At 34.1% G+C, this 15841-nt stretch overlaps 1 protein-coding gene across 6 annotated transcripts in view; it reads right to left on the reverse strand.

Moving 5' to 3' along the window:
- Nucleotides 1-15841, reverse strand: part of ZNF292 (zinc finger protein 292) — a 92319-nt gene that overhangs the window by 19049 nt on the left and 57429 nt on the right. For 5 of the 6 annotated variants that reach the window (XM_013063729.2, XM_004766945.3, XM_004766946.3 and 2 more), the window contains 2 exons: nt 6938-7140; nt 575-711 (listed from right to left, as the gene is read on the reverse strand). In XM_013063729.2, coding sequence (XP_012919183.1) covers nt 575-711; nt 6938-7140 — 340 coding nt within the window. Of the gene's footprint in view, nt 1-574; nt 712-1153; nt 1215-6937; nt 7141-15841 lie in introns of those variants that run through there. The other variant, XM_013063730.2, reaches the window with a different exon arrangement.

Here is a 15841-nt window from a genome sequence, read left to right on the forward strand (position 1 = left end):
ATTTAAGACAACTGATCTTAAGATCTTTTTTTGAGTCAGTTGAAGTCAACATCTTTATTAGTTGTACGTTATATGTAACAGGCTTCTGCACACTTGAAAATGTACCATATAAAGAAATATGCACTCAAGAAGTTAGTGAAGTAGAATGATAAATGAACTTTATTTCCACACATAAATTACTAAACTAGTTATGTAGTTGCAAGTGTGTAATATGTAGAGGAAAAATATACACAGAGACTACTTAGATATCTGAAAATATTGTGGCATTAGACAAAATGAACATTTCCTTCATCTTCTAACATCTAAAAATTTCCTGATCATTATTAATCATTATACAACCATTACTGGTATACTAAGGGGGTTGTGTGGTCCTTAACATAAAAAAGTTACAATATGAACTACTTCATGGTCAGTCTGAACGGCATGTAATAACTGAAAATAAGCTTTTATAAGCTTTTTGTTTTGATAAGATTTTAAAATATTAAAAAGTATGTTCTTAAGCTCTCTGAATTCTCATAACCTATCTTGTATTCTTATTTAACCAATTTTTCTTTACAAAATAAAATCAACTCACCAAGCACAGTACATATCTCCTTGTTGGAGCTGACGTGATAAAAACGCAGTACATAAGACAAGAGCACTTTTTTCATCACCCTCAGATTCTAAGTTACAAATCATTTCTAGTGCATCTTTGCAGTCAACTTCTGAAATCTAAAGAAAAAAGGATATAGAAAACATGCCATAAAATGGTTTTATTATTAGGATATATAAAAATATACTTTTGAATCATTAGATATTTATAGATCATTTTTTATCAGTAAAACCTCTAGTTTGTCATTACTCGGCTGCAGTAAAGAAATAATTTTTCTTCAAGTCGGAGAACCAATTATTTTAATAAACTTTACAAATACTTATTTATCTGAAATAACTAATGCTAATTATAAGTATCTTCTACCCATTAATCAGGACTACGATACTGAAAAAGAAAAGCTGTATTTTCCCCCCTTTATCTGGTAATTTAAAAACCATTAAAATCAGCAGAAAGACACAGAAAGGTATGCTGGATATACACTAATAAAGTGTCTATTCATCTGAGGGGGAAAAAGAATACTATGAAACATTTTTAGTTATACTACCTTTAAATTAAGCTCACCTCAGTGTTCTATAAATCTCCATTATTTTTCTTTTCATATAAATTCATTCCATCTCAAAGCCTGTCAACAGTCATGCATGCATAAGTATAACCTAGATGAAGGCAACTTCTTCATTTAATTACACATGTATTATCTATTACTTATTTTTTGAAAAATTAAAATTATCACATTACAATGATTTAATATGTAAACAGATCTCTATAAGCATTTCTGTAAGACAAGGATATAAGCAAACAGAATATAATCACAAATCACTGGTGTTCCACAATATAAAAAGATAAATGGAAAAAAAAAATGAAGACCAATATAGATGACTGGCACCCATATACCACAGAGATAACCATGCCCCTCCTCGCTGACCTTGTCTGTCCTGATCAACTTGTGAGTAAAGGAAAAGTGTGTGCGTGTGTGCATGTATGTAAAATGTAATGTGTTCGGGACTGAACAAATATCTAAATGAGGATACTCTTGAGACTGATCTTTGAGGAGGATAAAGGTTGCATGAGGATAGATTCTGAGGTTCCATTTTATACATTAAGTTGGGCTAGAAAACTCTAAAACAAGACAAGACCCAACTCTGAGTCTGTGTATTTAAGAACAATGACTTCTTACAGGAATGATGAAGTTAGTGGCCGAGTTAAAACTGAAACCTATGTTTTGGAATTCCCCGATGCAGTGCTCTTTCCATTATTCTTTCATCTCTTTCTAACAAATCTTTAAGTGACCCCACTTAAATAAAAAAAAGGGGGGGCTGATCAATATATAATCATACAATGAATATTTTCAAATATTCTACATTATTAAGTGCATTATCAGACATATTTTATTATTTAATCATAAATTTCCTACTAGGTAGGAAAAATGTGGCATTCAAAGAAATTATGTTAATTTGCCCAAACTGCAACAGTTAATTAAGCAGTAGATCTATAAATCAAATTTTGTCTAACTGGCATTAAACACTCAAGCTCTTTCTATTTCATCACATTATCTTTTATTGCAAGCTGTGTTAACTTTGAACAATTACCTTGTTATAGACATGCGGACAAATGTTAGAAGTCACCCCGTAAGTTTTATTTTTTCATGTTAATAATAACATGAAATAATAATAATAATAACACTATTTATTAGTGCCAGCTTCTTCAGAAATAGCACTGCTAACCAACACAATAGCTTGCCTGGTAACTTTCTAGTTACTAGTAACTTTCTACTAACTCTAGTAACTAGTTTCTAGTAACTTTCTACTAACTTTCTAGAAATAAGGTTCAGAGAGGTTAATTTACTTGCTCAAAATCACATGCTTACTTAATTAGTGGCAGTCAAGATTTTAACCCAGGTACAGCTTCAAAGTCTGCTCTTTCCAGAACTCTCCATGCATAAGCATTGAAGCCTTTTATTGCTAAATATTGACCCTTTACACGTTCTGCTTTAATAAAAAATCTTATATCCTGACAGAATGATTTGTTTTGAATCTGATCTTTTGTTGTTTTTGTTGTAAAACCTAAGCTAATCTTGTTGAATGCTCATATGATGCAAAATGTGTATATATATATATATATATATATATATATATATATATATGGAAATTTATTTCCCCAATGACACCTACATTAGCTTGCACTTAGTAATTAGAAACATATATATGTATTTGTATTAAAATAGCCTCAGCATGTTTATTTCACATATATACAACATATCAAACTGAAACATTTGCCATATTCAGTAATACAGAAAACCACACTTTTTAAAGGTATGCTAGGAAAACAATTTTTAGTGTGTACTTCCATAGCTTTCATTTCCCTGATTTGCCACTAGATGGTCCTCTTGAAAAAAACAGGACACAAAAGAGAATGACAGGGAAAACCGAAACCATATTTAAACCAATGGATGGCTGAATTCAAACCATGAAAGTACAAGTCAAATATAGCTATCAATGAACAAGAATTATTTTTTTAATCCAAGGCAGCACACAGTAGGAATTACCATTATAGATGGTAATAGATATCTTTTAGTATAGATATCTTTTCTCTATTGCTTTGAAAAATGAGCAAAAATTTAAACACTAGTAAATTTAGAACTGTGAATAAATTTTCAAAGTCAGAATGATCTGTTTGTTAAAGACATATTATGCTAACTCCCTCTGTAAAACAAAAATAATTTTAAGAATGTGAATAATGGCTTTTATGTTTTAATATGGCTCTTTATGCCAGGTATTCAAAAAGCACAGAACACTTCAACAGTATTCTATATACAATTACCAAGTGTACTTTTAAAATGTATTGGCTTTCATCACATTTTAAGAAGTCTTGCTTACATAAAATTGCTTTCCAATTAAAAAAGAATTTAGAAGGTGCCTGTGTAGCTCAATTAGTTGAGCATAGGACTTTTCGTTTCAACTCTTGATTTCAACTCTAGTCATAGATCTCATGGTTCCTGGGACAGAGCCCTTGGCCCTCCACCTCCTACCTCCACCTCCCTGCTAGGGAAGGAGTGTGCTTGAAAGATTCTTTCCTCCTGCCCCTCCCCCCACTGGCCCTCTCTCTAAAATAAATACATCTTTAAAAAATAATAATAATAACTTAAATGGTAACCCTATCATACTGAAAAAACATAAAATCAAATCATGAGCTACTATTTTTTAACTCTCGGGCAAGCAAAAATTTAAAAGACAAATAATTTCCAGTGTTAGTAAAGAGGAAACTTCATATACTGTTTATGGGAGCCTAAACTGGCATAATCTTTTTTGGATGGTAGCATGCTTTATAAATTAATTTAAAACATGTAGACTCCTTAATCCAGCAACTGTTTCCAGAAATTTGCCCTACCAGTGAACCACTGACAAGAACGAAAGGATGTATACAATAAGGAAACCACTTAAATGTCATCTAGTCTGACCAAAGATATCACAAATCCATACTATGGAATTATGCAGTCATGAAGAAAGAATGAGGTTGATTTATGTGGAATGATATGAAAGGACATCCATAGTAAGTGGGGGAAAGTGAACAGCAGGCAGGGTGTGCATATGTATGTTTGGAGCATATAAAAATATATGCATGTGCATAGAAAAGGATCAGGTTATTTATCAAATTTCAAACTGAATGATTACTTGGGGAAGTATTAAATGGAGAAGGGATGGTTAGAGAGAAAGAGGATTTATTTTTTAAATTCTGTGTTTATTTTAAGGACAAAACCAAGAGCTATACTGGCTCTAAACAATTCTAAAATACTAAAATACTGCTCACTTTGTTTTATACCTACACCAAGAATACGGGCCAAGGTTTTCCTTCGAGAGAATCCAGATAGGCACTCATCTCTCTTAGTACCATTCCTCAGCCATCTACCAGTGCTAGCTGCTATTTCTATTACAATGAAAGGATCCTGAAAATCCTAGTCAATTCCTTGCTTACTGGCTTCCCTGAACAAGGATTTCCTCAAAAGGACCACAGAATTCAAGCCATGGTTGACTCTCTCCAATATCTCTTCCTACCACACACTAATGAAAAAACTCATATGCTTTTAAGAACCAGAATTAAAGAAGTCAAAGTAAAAAACTCATATGCTTTTAAGAACCAGACAGGTAAAAGCAAATGAATGGGAGAGAGAGAGCATACCTCTTATGAAGGGGGCAATATCTTTGGGCAATTGTTCCAAAGTGACTACCTTCCCTTGGGGCAAATACAGGCCTTGGTGACAGCCAATCTTAACCCACTTCACATGGAACAATGAAGAGAAAATTTCTACTATTTGTAATAGGAACATAAAAGAGTAACCAAACAATCTCTAAGCAAAAGAGGACTTTTAACAAGGAATGTGTCGACTTACACATATCCTGTCCTGTTCTGCACTTTCAAGATCTAGTGGTGTTTCTGGAGTAGGGTACAGAAACTTTTGGTGAACTCTGCTTAGAAACAAGGAATGCCTTAATTCTACCTGCTTAATGTAAGAAGAAAAAAAAATCATTTTATATGATATCAGAGATACATGAGGCCCTCACAGAGAATTTTCCTGAGGATCTCCCAAATCAAGCTAGGCTGCTGCTACTCAAATCTGAAAAATTAAACCAAAAGGGAACTTAAAGTTCAGTTCTACAAAATCTTTTGACTATTCCAGAGTTAGAAATACAGATTTTTCCTGCAGATTATAAATTCGTAGTCTTCAACTTCAAGCAGGGACTTTAGAACTAACCTAACAACCCTACATTTAGATAGTTTCCTATTAGAAGTTAAGTTTCTTTAGGCCAAGACTTATGCCTTAACTTACATTTAACCCCCAGGGCTTAGACATCACACATCATTCACTTAATAAAAATCTGATGAAGGAAGAATAGATAGATGGATAGACTGACATAAGGGCAAGGAATGAACTGATAATTAAAGCTTTATTAAGAAGCTGAAAAGTATCTAAGATATAGCAACACAAATTTAAGAATTTTAGAAAAAATCCTAAAATTCAAAAGCTATCTCAAGAAACTCTGTCTGCCAATTAACTGTCTACATAGCTATTCTGAACTAATAAGAAAACTTCAATCTTCTATATGTCCAAACTAATGATATAATTTCCTAGGCTACAACCCTTAGCTCTACTCTGTCTAATCTAGGAATTGCCAGACATCACTCTTAGTACCCTCATTATCCTCACCATCCACAATAACCTTACTTCTAATCTTGGTCCAAGCCTACCATTTTCCTCTTCATTTTCTAAAACAACAACAACAACAAAAAACCCACAAAATTATCACTACCTAAACCAGCTCTAACCTCATGTAGGCATTCAGCTTTTTGTCTGACACTATCCTTCTTCCAGACTGATTACAGTATCTGTCTACACAGCTGATTATACAAGCTCTCTTGTCTTGGTTTGTATCTCAATTCTTCCTGTTACACATCTTTAAGTGTGTCCTTTAGTCATTTTCTTCTCTTTATTGCTCTGAGGTTGAAGGATACTTGTATTAGAGATATAAGACACTTGTTTGCATTAAATGCAAAGTCAACACCATTAAACATTATAGTTTTTTTTAATCTAAATTATTTAAATGCATATTGCCTTTATCTTATTTAGCAACTTTTAATTTTCCTACCCTGTCTCCAATTTCATTTTGGAATTATGAGTTCTCCAAAATCCAAATTCCCATTTGGACCACGATTCTATCTCAGAATTCTATAGTACAAAACAAATGCATGAATACTATGCTTTATGCCAAACTAGAAGTACAAAAAAAAAAAAAAAAAAAGCATATGTCTCACAGAAAATAAAACTTTACATTAAATATGCAAATAAAAATTTGATCTTAATATATATAGATACAGATCTATACATACGTGTGTGTGTGTGTGTGTGTGTGTGTACACTTCTCCCTAGGAATACATTATGCATGTGTGTGTGCATATGCATGTGTATAAAACAGAGAACATATTTTTAGGAGGAAGTCATATAAATTCTATAGTTACTTAAATTAGCCAGTTAGATCTACAAGTATCCTGAAGTCAGGTAAAACTAAAGTTAAGGTCCAACTGCTGACAAATAAAAACATCCTACTCAATTATTAAGCCACCTCCACCATCCCAGAATTTAACCTCAGCAGTAAAGATTCAATTCAAAAAAAAGCTAGATGAAATCAGTTTACATATAACTCTGAAAGCTGCTTAGAATCACTACCCCAGAGCATACTAAAATTTAAGATTGACAACAGTCCCTCACTATCTAAGAGAAGTCAAAGATATTCTAATTGAAAATTAACTTCTTCATTTTTAAAAATAATTACTAACAAAAGAAAACATACTCACCTCTTCGATTAACTTTTCATTTGGTGATGATGTACAAAGACAAACAAGGTAAGTTTGCTTAAAACTACCTTTTGTACCAATCTCTGGATGATCAGAACACAGCTTTGCTAGAGCAGTTGCTTGACTTAACTGATTGGTTTTGATTAGATGTTTAATTCTCATATCCAACAAGATGGGGCCCTCAAAAGCTAAAAATTCATTCACTTTAAAAAACAAGACATAATAGATTATTAACATTTAGCAATAATTCATTTGCAATACAAATACTCGGAATATCTTTTTTAAAGCACAGGAACTAATTTTTTTTTTTTTTTTTGCTTTGCAATTCTCTGTAACTGTCATACTACTATGAAATACCTGACTTTATAAGCAAAAGAAAATTATATTGCTAACTTTTAAAAGTTGCATTAAATATTTTTACCCCTGAGAGTACCATTTAGAATGAGGTTAATTAACTTCTTTATGGTAAAAGTAATTTGCACTAAATTCTAATAGCCCATGCTATTAAAATTACACTAAATTCTTTTCCCCACAGCATTTATTCTTGAATATCAGAAGTTTGCATTCCTGGAGATCTGCAGTTTTGGGGCATTGCACACTTATATTGGTAACCACTGGATATTCTAGACAAGATTCAACTAAAATTGTGTTCAATACTGATGATGTATTTTTTATTTTACAATGGTGAAGTCTAATAGATATTTTAGAACAAATTAAATATCTATAGAAAAATAAATAAGGGGGGAGGGCTACTGAAATTTCTGTAGATTTGCAATTTTTAAAACATCGACCAGTAAACCTCAACATTTGCTTAAGAACCACTTACATATAAAACATTTCTATTCTGAATTTCCTACTGCTTGTTTGATCAACTACAAATAAAATTTTTTATTTTTTGTGTTTGTGAGTGAGACCTTAAATTTTAACAAGTGCAAATTTAAACTCTTCCCTGTTTTCTTTACCAGAATAAGAAAATCATATTTAAAAATTTACTTGGTGATAGCTAGCCTGAAACCTTTGGAAGGTTTTTAGTAATAAAATTTTAAATACTCTAAATAAAACACACAATTTCTCTACTTATGAACAGACTGGAAGATACATCTAGTAAGTAATTTGTAGGTTAAAAGATGGAGAGTAAGAAATGTTCTTCCTTCTTTAAATATCCTTTGCTACCTGCTCGTACTTTTATTTTTTAGATTTAACAGCACTGTATTCCACTGTGAAAAGATTGTTCTATGTAACAGTATAATCATGGCTCCTCAGTATTAAAACCATGAACGTATAAGTATTTTAACACAGGATCTCAAATTCTATCCTTTTCTTTAAGTCTAGACCTTTGTACCTGCCAGACTTTATTCTACTCTCTGCCACATTAAATCAAAAAGTATGAAGACTGAACACAGATAAATAAAACTAAATGTATAACTCTCTCGTGCCTCTGACAGTAATGTCTTACATATACAGGTTATTAACTTTTCTTTTTTTAGTATCACATGACTCCCCTTGCACAATTATATCACAAGTATCATTTCACCCTTCAGTTCACTGTCAAATCAAAACCAAGAAAGATTGTAAATGAAAATTTGAGAAAAAAAGAAGTTAAAGTTTTGGCCATAAATAAGTCATAGACTTAAAAAGCAACTTTACTTTCCTAATACAATAATTCTCTCAAAGGGAAAAACCCAGCAATAAAAAGTCTGAGAATTACTTAAAATACTCCCACTAGAATTCATAATCAACAAATTCTGAGGATTGTGGCAAAGAAATGATTTAAAGGTGGCAAGTATTTAATAAAACTGATGACACTGAATAGAATCTCAAATAGTCCCTAAAAATCTCAAATAGCAACATATAAATTAGAATGACAGATTGTGCAAAATAATTTCTGTGCTAATATACAGGAGAATATATGCTAACATAAAATTCAAAAACACAGACTTTTATTTTTCTACTGATGGGAAACCACTGCTACACTTAGGGGAAAACGGATTCATCCCAAAGAAATATAGAATCTTAGAGCAGAAGGGACTTTACAGATCATTTTGTCCAGCTCCATCATTTTTGGCAGATGAGTAAACTGAGGCTCAAAGAAAGTAAGTTAACTTCACAGGGTCATAAAGCCAGTTAATGACAGAACCAGGACTGGAATAATGGGTCTTCTGACTTCCAGCTTAATACAGTGGTGGGATGAGAAGAACATATTCATATTAAGTGTGTCTACTTCGGATTAGAATGGCACTTAAAGCAGTCAAGAGCTGTGAAGTAGCATTAACTGTTAAAGGAAACTAATCATGTATTCTGAAGCTCGGGATTCAAATGGATCAAAAGTAGATTACATACTAATACTCAGTTCAGAACCTGCTGAATGCTTACTCTCCCTGGCCTTTTTTTCATTTCGCCTTCACTGCTTTCCATTTCCCATTCCTTCTATCTTTCTCTACTTCTCTCCAATCCAGGACATGCTTTTTCTTACAGTGTTATAATATCACATCAAAGACTAACTGTTTTCAGGCTTGCCAGACTTACGAAAAAAGTTTTATATTTATCCCTGAGTAGCTAGTCACATTATATACCTCATTCCCTACTCTGCTTTTCCCACTCCCATCCCAGAAAAATAAAAATATCCTGAATTTTACTTGTGTGCAGACTTTTAATCTATTTTCTCTATTTATGGACTTGAACAGAAACACAGGTTTTACCACATTAGAGTCTACCAAGAGAGCTGGATGACATAAAATGACAATGTAAATCAGTAATTTAGCCAGTTCAATTTAATTTAGCCAGTTCAATTAAGAAAGAATGGCTTCTTCTCATAGAATGCCACTTACATAGTATTAAAAAAAGTACTAGTTTCTACATTAAAGATAATTAGCTTTAAACATATTACAGTATCTAAATTCAATTTTTGTGACCAATCATTACACAAATATTCAATGAACATGTCCTATGCACCAAAGCTTAGACTAACTAGGTCCTGGACTTCTTCAAAATGGAGTCAATTTATTTACTGTGCATGTATTTCCATGGCCAGATTTGCACACAATCTCCTCTGCAGCATCTCTGAACTAGCTATTTAGCAAGCATCTCAAACTCTGCATACAGACATCTCCATACCACAGTATCTATTATCTCAATTCACTTAGTCATGTTCAAGCCAAGAACCTAACAGTGGCCTTAAAAATGCTCTCTTGTGGGGCGCCTGGGTGGCTCAGTGGGTTAAAGCCTCTGCCTTCGGCTCAGTTCATGATCCCAGGGTCCTGGGATCAAGCCGCATGTCGGGCTCTCTGTTCTGCAGGGAGCTTGCTTCCTGCCATCTCTCTCTCTGCCTGCCTCTCTGCCTACTTGTGATTTCTTCCTCTGTGTCAAATAAATAAAAAAAAAAATCATTAAAAAAAAAAAAGCTCTCTTGTGCCTTCTTCTCACCCACATATCTAATCTAATGCCTAAATACTCCATCCCATTCACTTTTCTCCATCTTTACTCCTGCCATTCATCCATTCCTCCTAGCCTGTCATTTATCCATCAGACCACTTTGTACCACTCTGCTAGTTTTCTGCATCCACTCTTACAACATCACATCTTCTCTCAGGTTAAAATGCTCCAATATTTTCCCTTTGATTTCAAAGAGTAGATTCTGAACTTTTCACCATGGCCTACCTTAATTCGTATCAACTACTCCTTTTTAAAAAATAGTTTGTATTTTCTATTAAAAACAATTTAGCATTTGGGCAAGGAAAAAAAAAAGGCATCCAAATTGGAAAGGAAGAAGTAAAATAATCTGACTACAGATGACATAATCTTTTATGTAGGAAACCCTAAGAATTCAACAAAACAAGCAAACAATTAGAAAGACTTTAGCCAAGTTATAGGATTGAAAAATTAAAATACAAAAGTAAGTAGCATTTTTATATACTAACAATGAACAACCTAAAAAGGAAATTAAGAAAACAATTCCATTTGTAGTATCAACAAAAAATAAAATACTTAGGAATAAACCTAAAGAAGAAAGTGAAAGACTTATACCCTGAAATCTACAAAACATGGCTGAAAGAAATTAAAGATGCAAGTAGAAAGATCCCCAGGTTTGTGGATTCAAAGATTTTTTTATTTGTTTATCTGACAGACAGAGATCATAAGTAAGCAGAGCGAGAGGGGGAAGCAGGCTCCCTGCTGAGCAAAGAGCCCGATGTGGGCCTCAATCCCAAGACCCTGAGATCATGACCTGAGCCGAAGGCAGAGGCTTAACCCACTGAGCCACCCAGGCGCCCCCATGTTTGTGGATTCAAAGACTTAATATTGTTAAGATGTCCAGCTACCAAAACTTTCTAGATTTCAATACAATTCCTCTCAAATCGCAATAATTTTTTGCAGAGAAGAAAAATTCATCCTAAAATTCGTATGAAATCTCAAGGGACTCCCAAAAGCCAAAACAATTTTGAAAAAGAACAAAGTTTGAAGTGTCACACCTCTCTCACTTCAAAATAATTCATAAAGCTACAGTAATCTAAACAGTGTGGTACTACCATAACGACAGACATATAGGCATAAAGGCAATGCAACTGAGCAAAAAGGCCAAAAACAAACCTTCACAGACATGGCCAAATGATCTTTAACCGGAGTGCCAAGATCACTCAGTGAGAAATGGACAGTCTCTTCAACAAACAGTGCTGGGAAAACTCATGTAAACTCATGTCCACATGCAAAAGAATGAAGCTGGACAATTACTATATAACTCAAAATGGATTAAAGATCCTAATGAAAGACCCAAAACTATAAAACCCCTAGAAGAAAACAAAGGGGATGATAAGCTTGAAGACACTGGGCTTGGCAAGGATTTACTGGATATGATACCAAGGTATAGACAACAAAAAGAAACAACTGCAACTACATCAAACCTAATTTTTTTAATGCATCAAAAGAAAGAATCAACAAAGTGAAAAGGCAACCTACATAATGGAAGAAAATATTTGCAAATCATGTATCTGATAAGGGGTTAATATCCAGAATATATACAGAATTCTTGCAACTCAACAATAAAAAAATCAAATAGTCCTATTACAAAGTGGGTAAAGGACTTAAAACAGACATTTAGCCCAACAAACATATGAAAATGTACCCAACTAATGATGAGACATGCAAATCAAAACTACAATGTGGTATCGCCTCATACCCATCAGAATAATTATTTAAAAACAAACAAACCTAGAAAATACTGCTGGTGAGGATATGGAGAGATTGGAACCTTTGTGCACTACTGAAGGGACTGTAAAATGGTACAACTTCTATGGAAAACAATCTGGAAGCTCGTCAAAGTTAAAAACAGAACTACCTACCATATGATCCAGCTATTCCACTTCTGGGTATGTAGACAAAAGAACTGAAAGGAGGGTCTTCAAGTGATATGCATATGCACCCCCACGTTTATGCATATGCAGCCCCACGTTCATAGCAGTGCTATTCACAAGACCAAGAAGAGGAAGTAATCCCAATGTCCACCAACAGATGAATAAACAAAATGTGGTATATCCATGCAATGGACTATTATTCACTCTTAAAAAGGAAGAAATCCTGGGACATGCTACAACATGGATGATCCTTGAGAACTTCACGCTAAGTGAAATAAGCCAATCACAAAAGGTGAATATGATATAATTCTACTTACAAAGGTAACTAAAGTCACAGACACCAAAAGTAAAATGGTGGTTAACCAGGGACTGGGAGAAATGCAGTAGAGGGAGCTGATATTAAATTGTTACAGATTTTTAAAGAAATTATTGGGAAGCCTGGGTGGCTTAGTTAAGTGTCTGACATCAGGTCAGGCCATGATCTCAGGGTCCTGAGACTAAGCCCCAAGTCAGGCTCAATGCTCAGCAGGTCATCTACTGACCTCCCCCTACCCTTCCTACTACTAATGTGTAATCTCTCTTACTAAAAAAAAAGTTACAGAGTTTTAGTTTTGCAAGATGGAAAAGTTCTGAAGATATGTTTTATAACTATATGAATATACTTAACAATACTGACTACACAATTAAAAATGATGAAATACTACATTTTGTTGTATTTTTTTTACCACAGTAAAAAAATAAATCAATGTAGCACTGTCACAAGTATCCAAACTTAGAAATATAATAAAAACACAACACTTCAAGATGTACTTAAGTGGTTCTTAACCATGGCCGCACAATTATGTTGATCTTATAAAAAGCACTGAAGCCTGGGGCTCAAACCCAGAGACTGGTCTGAGGCAGGCCTCCAGCACTGAAATGCCTAAAAACTCTCTAGGGAATTTTTTTTTTTTAAAGATTTTATTTATTTATTTGACAGACAGAGATCACAAGTAGGCAGAGAGGCAGGCAGAGAGAGAGAGAGGAGGAAGCAGGCTCCCCGCCGAGCAGAGAGCCCGATGCGGAACTCGATCCCAGGACCCTGAGATCATGACCTGAGCCGAAGGCAGCAGCTTAACCCACTGAGCCACCCAGGCGCCCTCTAGGGAATTTAAGCACAGACAGGACTGAGAGGCACTCCTCTAGGAATCTGTATTTCAGAGTCCAAATTACAAATTAGGGGTAGTCTTAATCTTTACCCTACCACTCACTCTTTCTTGAGGGAGTATATTTATAAGAAATATAATTTTTTACTTAAAAGACTTCAGTATTTCTTAAATCAAGATGTTTGCTTTTTCATTAAATCTGAAACTTTATGGTCATTACTTGATTATGGTAAAACTTTATGATTATAACTCATTTTTTAACATGGTTGCTATAAAACAGAATTTTTATAGACTAGAGGTGCTTGGGTGGTTCAGTTGGGTTAAGCAACTGTCTTCAGCTCAGGTCATGATTCTGGAGTCCCTGGATCTGCCTGCATTGGGCTCTCTGGTCAGTGGGTAGTCTGCTTCTGCCTCCCCTCCCAACCCCCCACTCCAACTCTCTTACTGTCTCTCAAAGAAATAAAATCTTTTTTTTAAAAAACTGAATTTTTAAAGACTAAAAAAAATTCCATGCCACAGATGAACCCAGTTAGTATGTAACACTAAAATTTTCATGTGAAATAAGATTTCATTATGAATTCTGAATTTAATTAAGTTGACATGTTTATCCATTAATGCTACTATAAAATACACTCATTAAAATAGAACGCTTAAAGATGTTTCAAGAAACCAATGAGTGTATTTTTTTTTTAAAAGATTTTTTCTTTATTTATCTGACAGAGATCACAAGTAGGCAGAGAGGCAGGCAGAGAGAGAGGAGGAAGCAGGCTCCCCGCAGAGCAGAAAGCCCAATGTGGGGCTCGATCCCAGGACCCTGGGACCATGACCCGAGCCGAAGGCAGAGGCTCAACCCACTGAGCCACCCAGGTGCCCCACCGATGAGTGTATTTTAAAAACATTTTTAGTAAAAATGAAAATCTGGGGGTCACTACATTTATATTTAATTATATAAGAAGAATATAATTAATATTAAATACAAGTATGTCATCAATCAAAAATGGAAGTGAACACTTTTATAGGTTTTCTACAGTTAAATTCTATCAGCTTAATTCTATCCAGCCACTGATCCTCAAGGATCTAAGAGTCATACATAAGTAAATGGCAGTCTAGTTTAGAAGTGATTTTTAGAAATAAAATATAGAATGTTCCATTCAATTATTTTTTTTATACCAAGACAAGGTCAATTAAGGGCACAGAAGACAGGAGGAGCTAAGGCCAAAAAAAAAAAAAAAAAAAAAAAACCACACCCAAAAAGGGAAAATCAAACAAGAAAGAAACAGAGAGAGAAAGAGAGAAAAGAAAAAAAAACTACACAAAACTAAAGAGAAACAAGTCAGGCCAACTGTATTTCTAAAAGTACTTAATATAGTCTTTAAGGTACTCTTTTTAGTGACTTTCTGTAAGAAATGTCCTAACACAAAGAAACTGTTAACAGATTTAAATCTAATTTTCAGGGTCACCTCTTCTGGCCTTCTCTGTATAGACATGTAAAGCTCTACATACACACATGAAAAATACACCAGAAGTATCAGAGTGAATGCAGCTCCATGTAATCAGATCTGACCTCATCCTATTTACCTGGGAAGTATAAGTTATCACCTGCTCTCTCCTCCCATCTTCCCACCCTTCAAAATAGTATATCTTACGCATGCTAACATCTGATAAACCAGGGAACAATTTTCCACCTTCAATTTTAAATGTAAAGTTTGTTACTGAAATAAAGACTTATTTTCTCACAAAATTCTTAAGGATTTTTAAGTACTGTGGTAAAGCTTAAGCTTTAGAAATTTCCTTTGAGGAAAAAAAAGAAATTTCCTTTGAAAAAGAAGGGGCTGGGGCGGGGGGGAGACTGCAGCTTAAGATTAAGAAAGGACTGGCAAGCTAACAAAAATGTGATTTGTGCAATTGCAAAATATCCCAATATAGAAGCATAAGGGACAGGTTTGAAGGATTTCAGTGTGACTGTAATAGGGCACTCTCAAGAGTTTAGATTATAAAATGATGACATGTACAAAATGGAAAGCAGGCTTAGGACTAATGATGCAGTGTTACAGACCTGGTACTGGCCTATGCTGATACTAACCTATGCAAAATGTTATTAAGGCTAGAATCCAAAATGATCCGTAGCTTACCAAAAATGGTGAGAACAATCAAATTGGCAGAGGTGGGTGAATTCTGGAGAAAGACTATTTGGGTTTGACTAGTATTATTTATGATGACAGAGAAAAAGGAGAATTCCCCTAATGGTGGTTCTGTTAATAAGCTTTGGATTTAAAAGGGCAGAACAATGGAACAAAGGAAAATAGATGGGAAAAAGTAATTTTCAAAATGGGGCTGAGCAATACATATAATCCTGAATAAATTTCAAAATTAATCATATTAAAAACATGGCCTGTGATTGTTCAGAAGATATG

The sequence above is a fragment of the Mustela putorius genome, unplaced genomic scaffold (assembly GCF_011764305.1).
Source record: "Mustela putorius furo isolate JIRA1106 unplaced genomic scaffold, ASM1176430v1.1 tig00000166_pilon_pilon_pilon, whole genome shotgun sequence".
Lineage (NCBI taxonomy): Eukaryota > Metazoa > Chordata > Mammalia > Carnivora > Mustelidae > Mustela > Mustela putorius.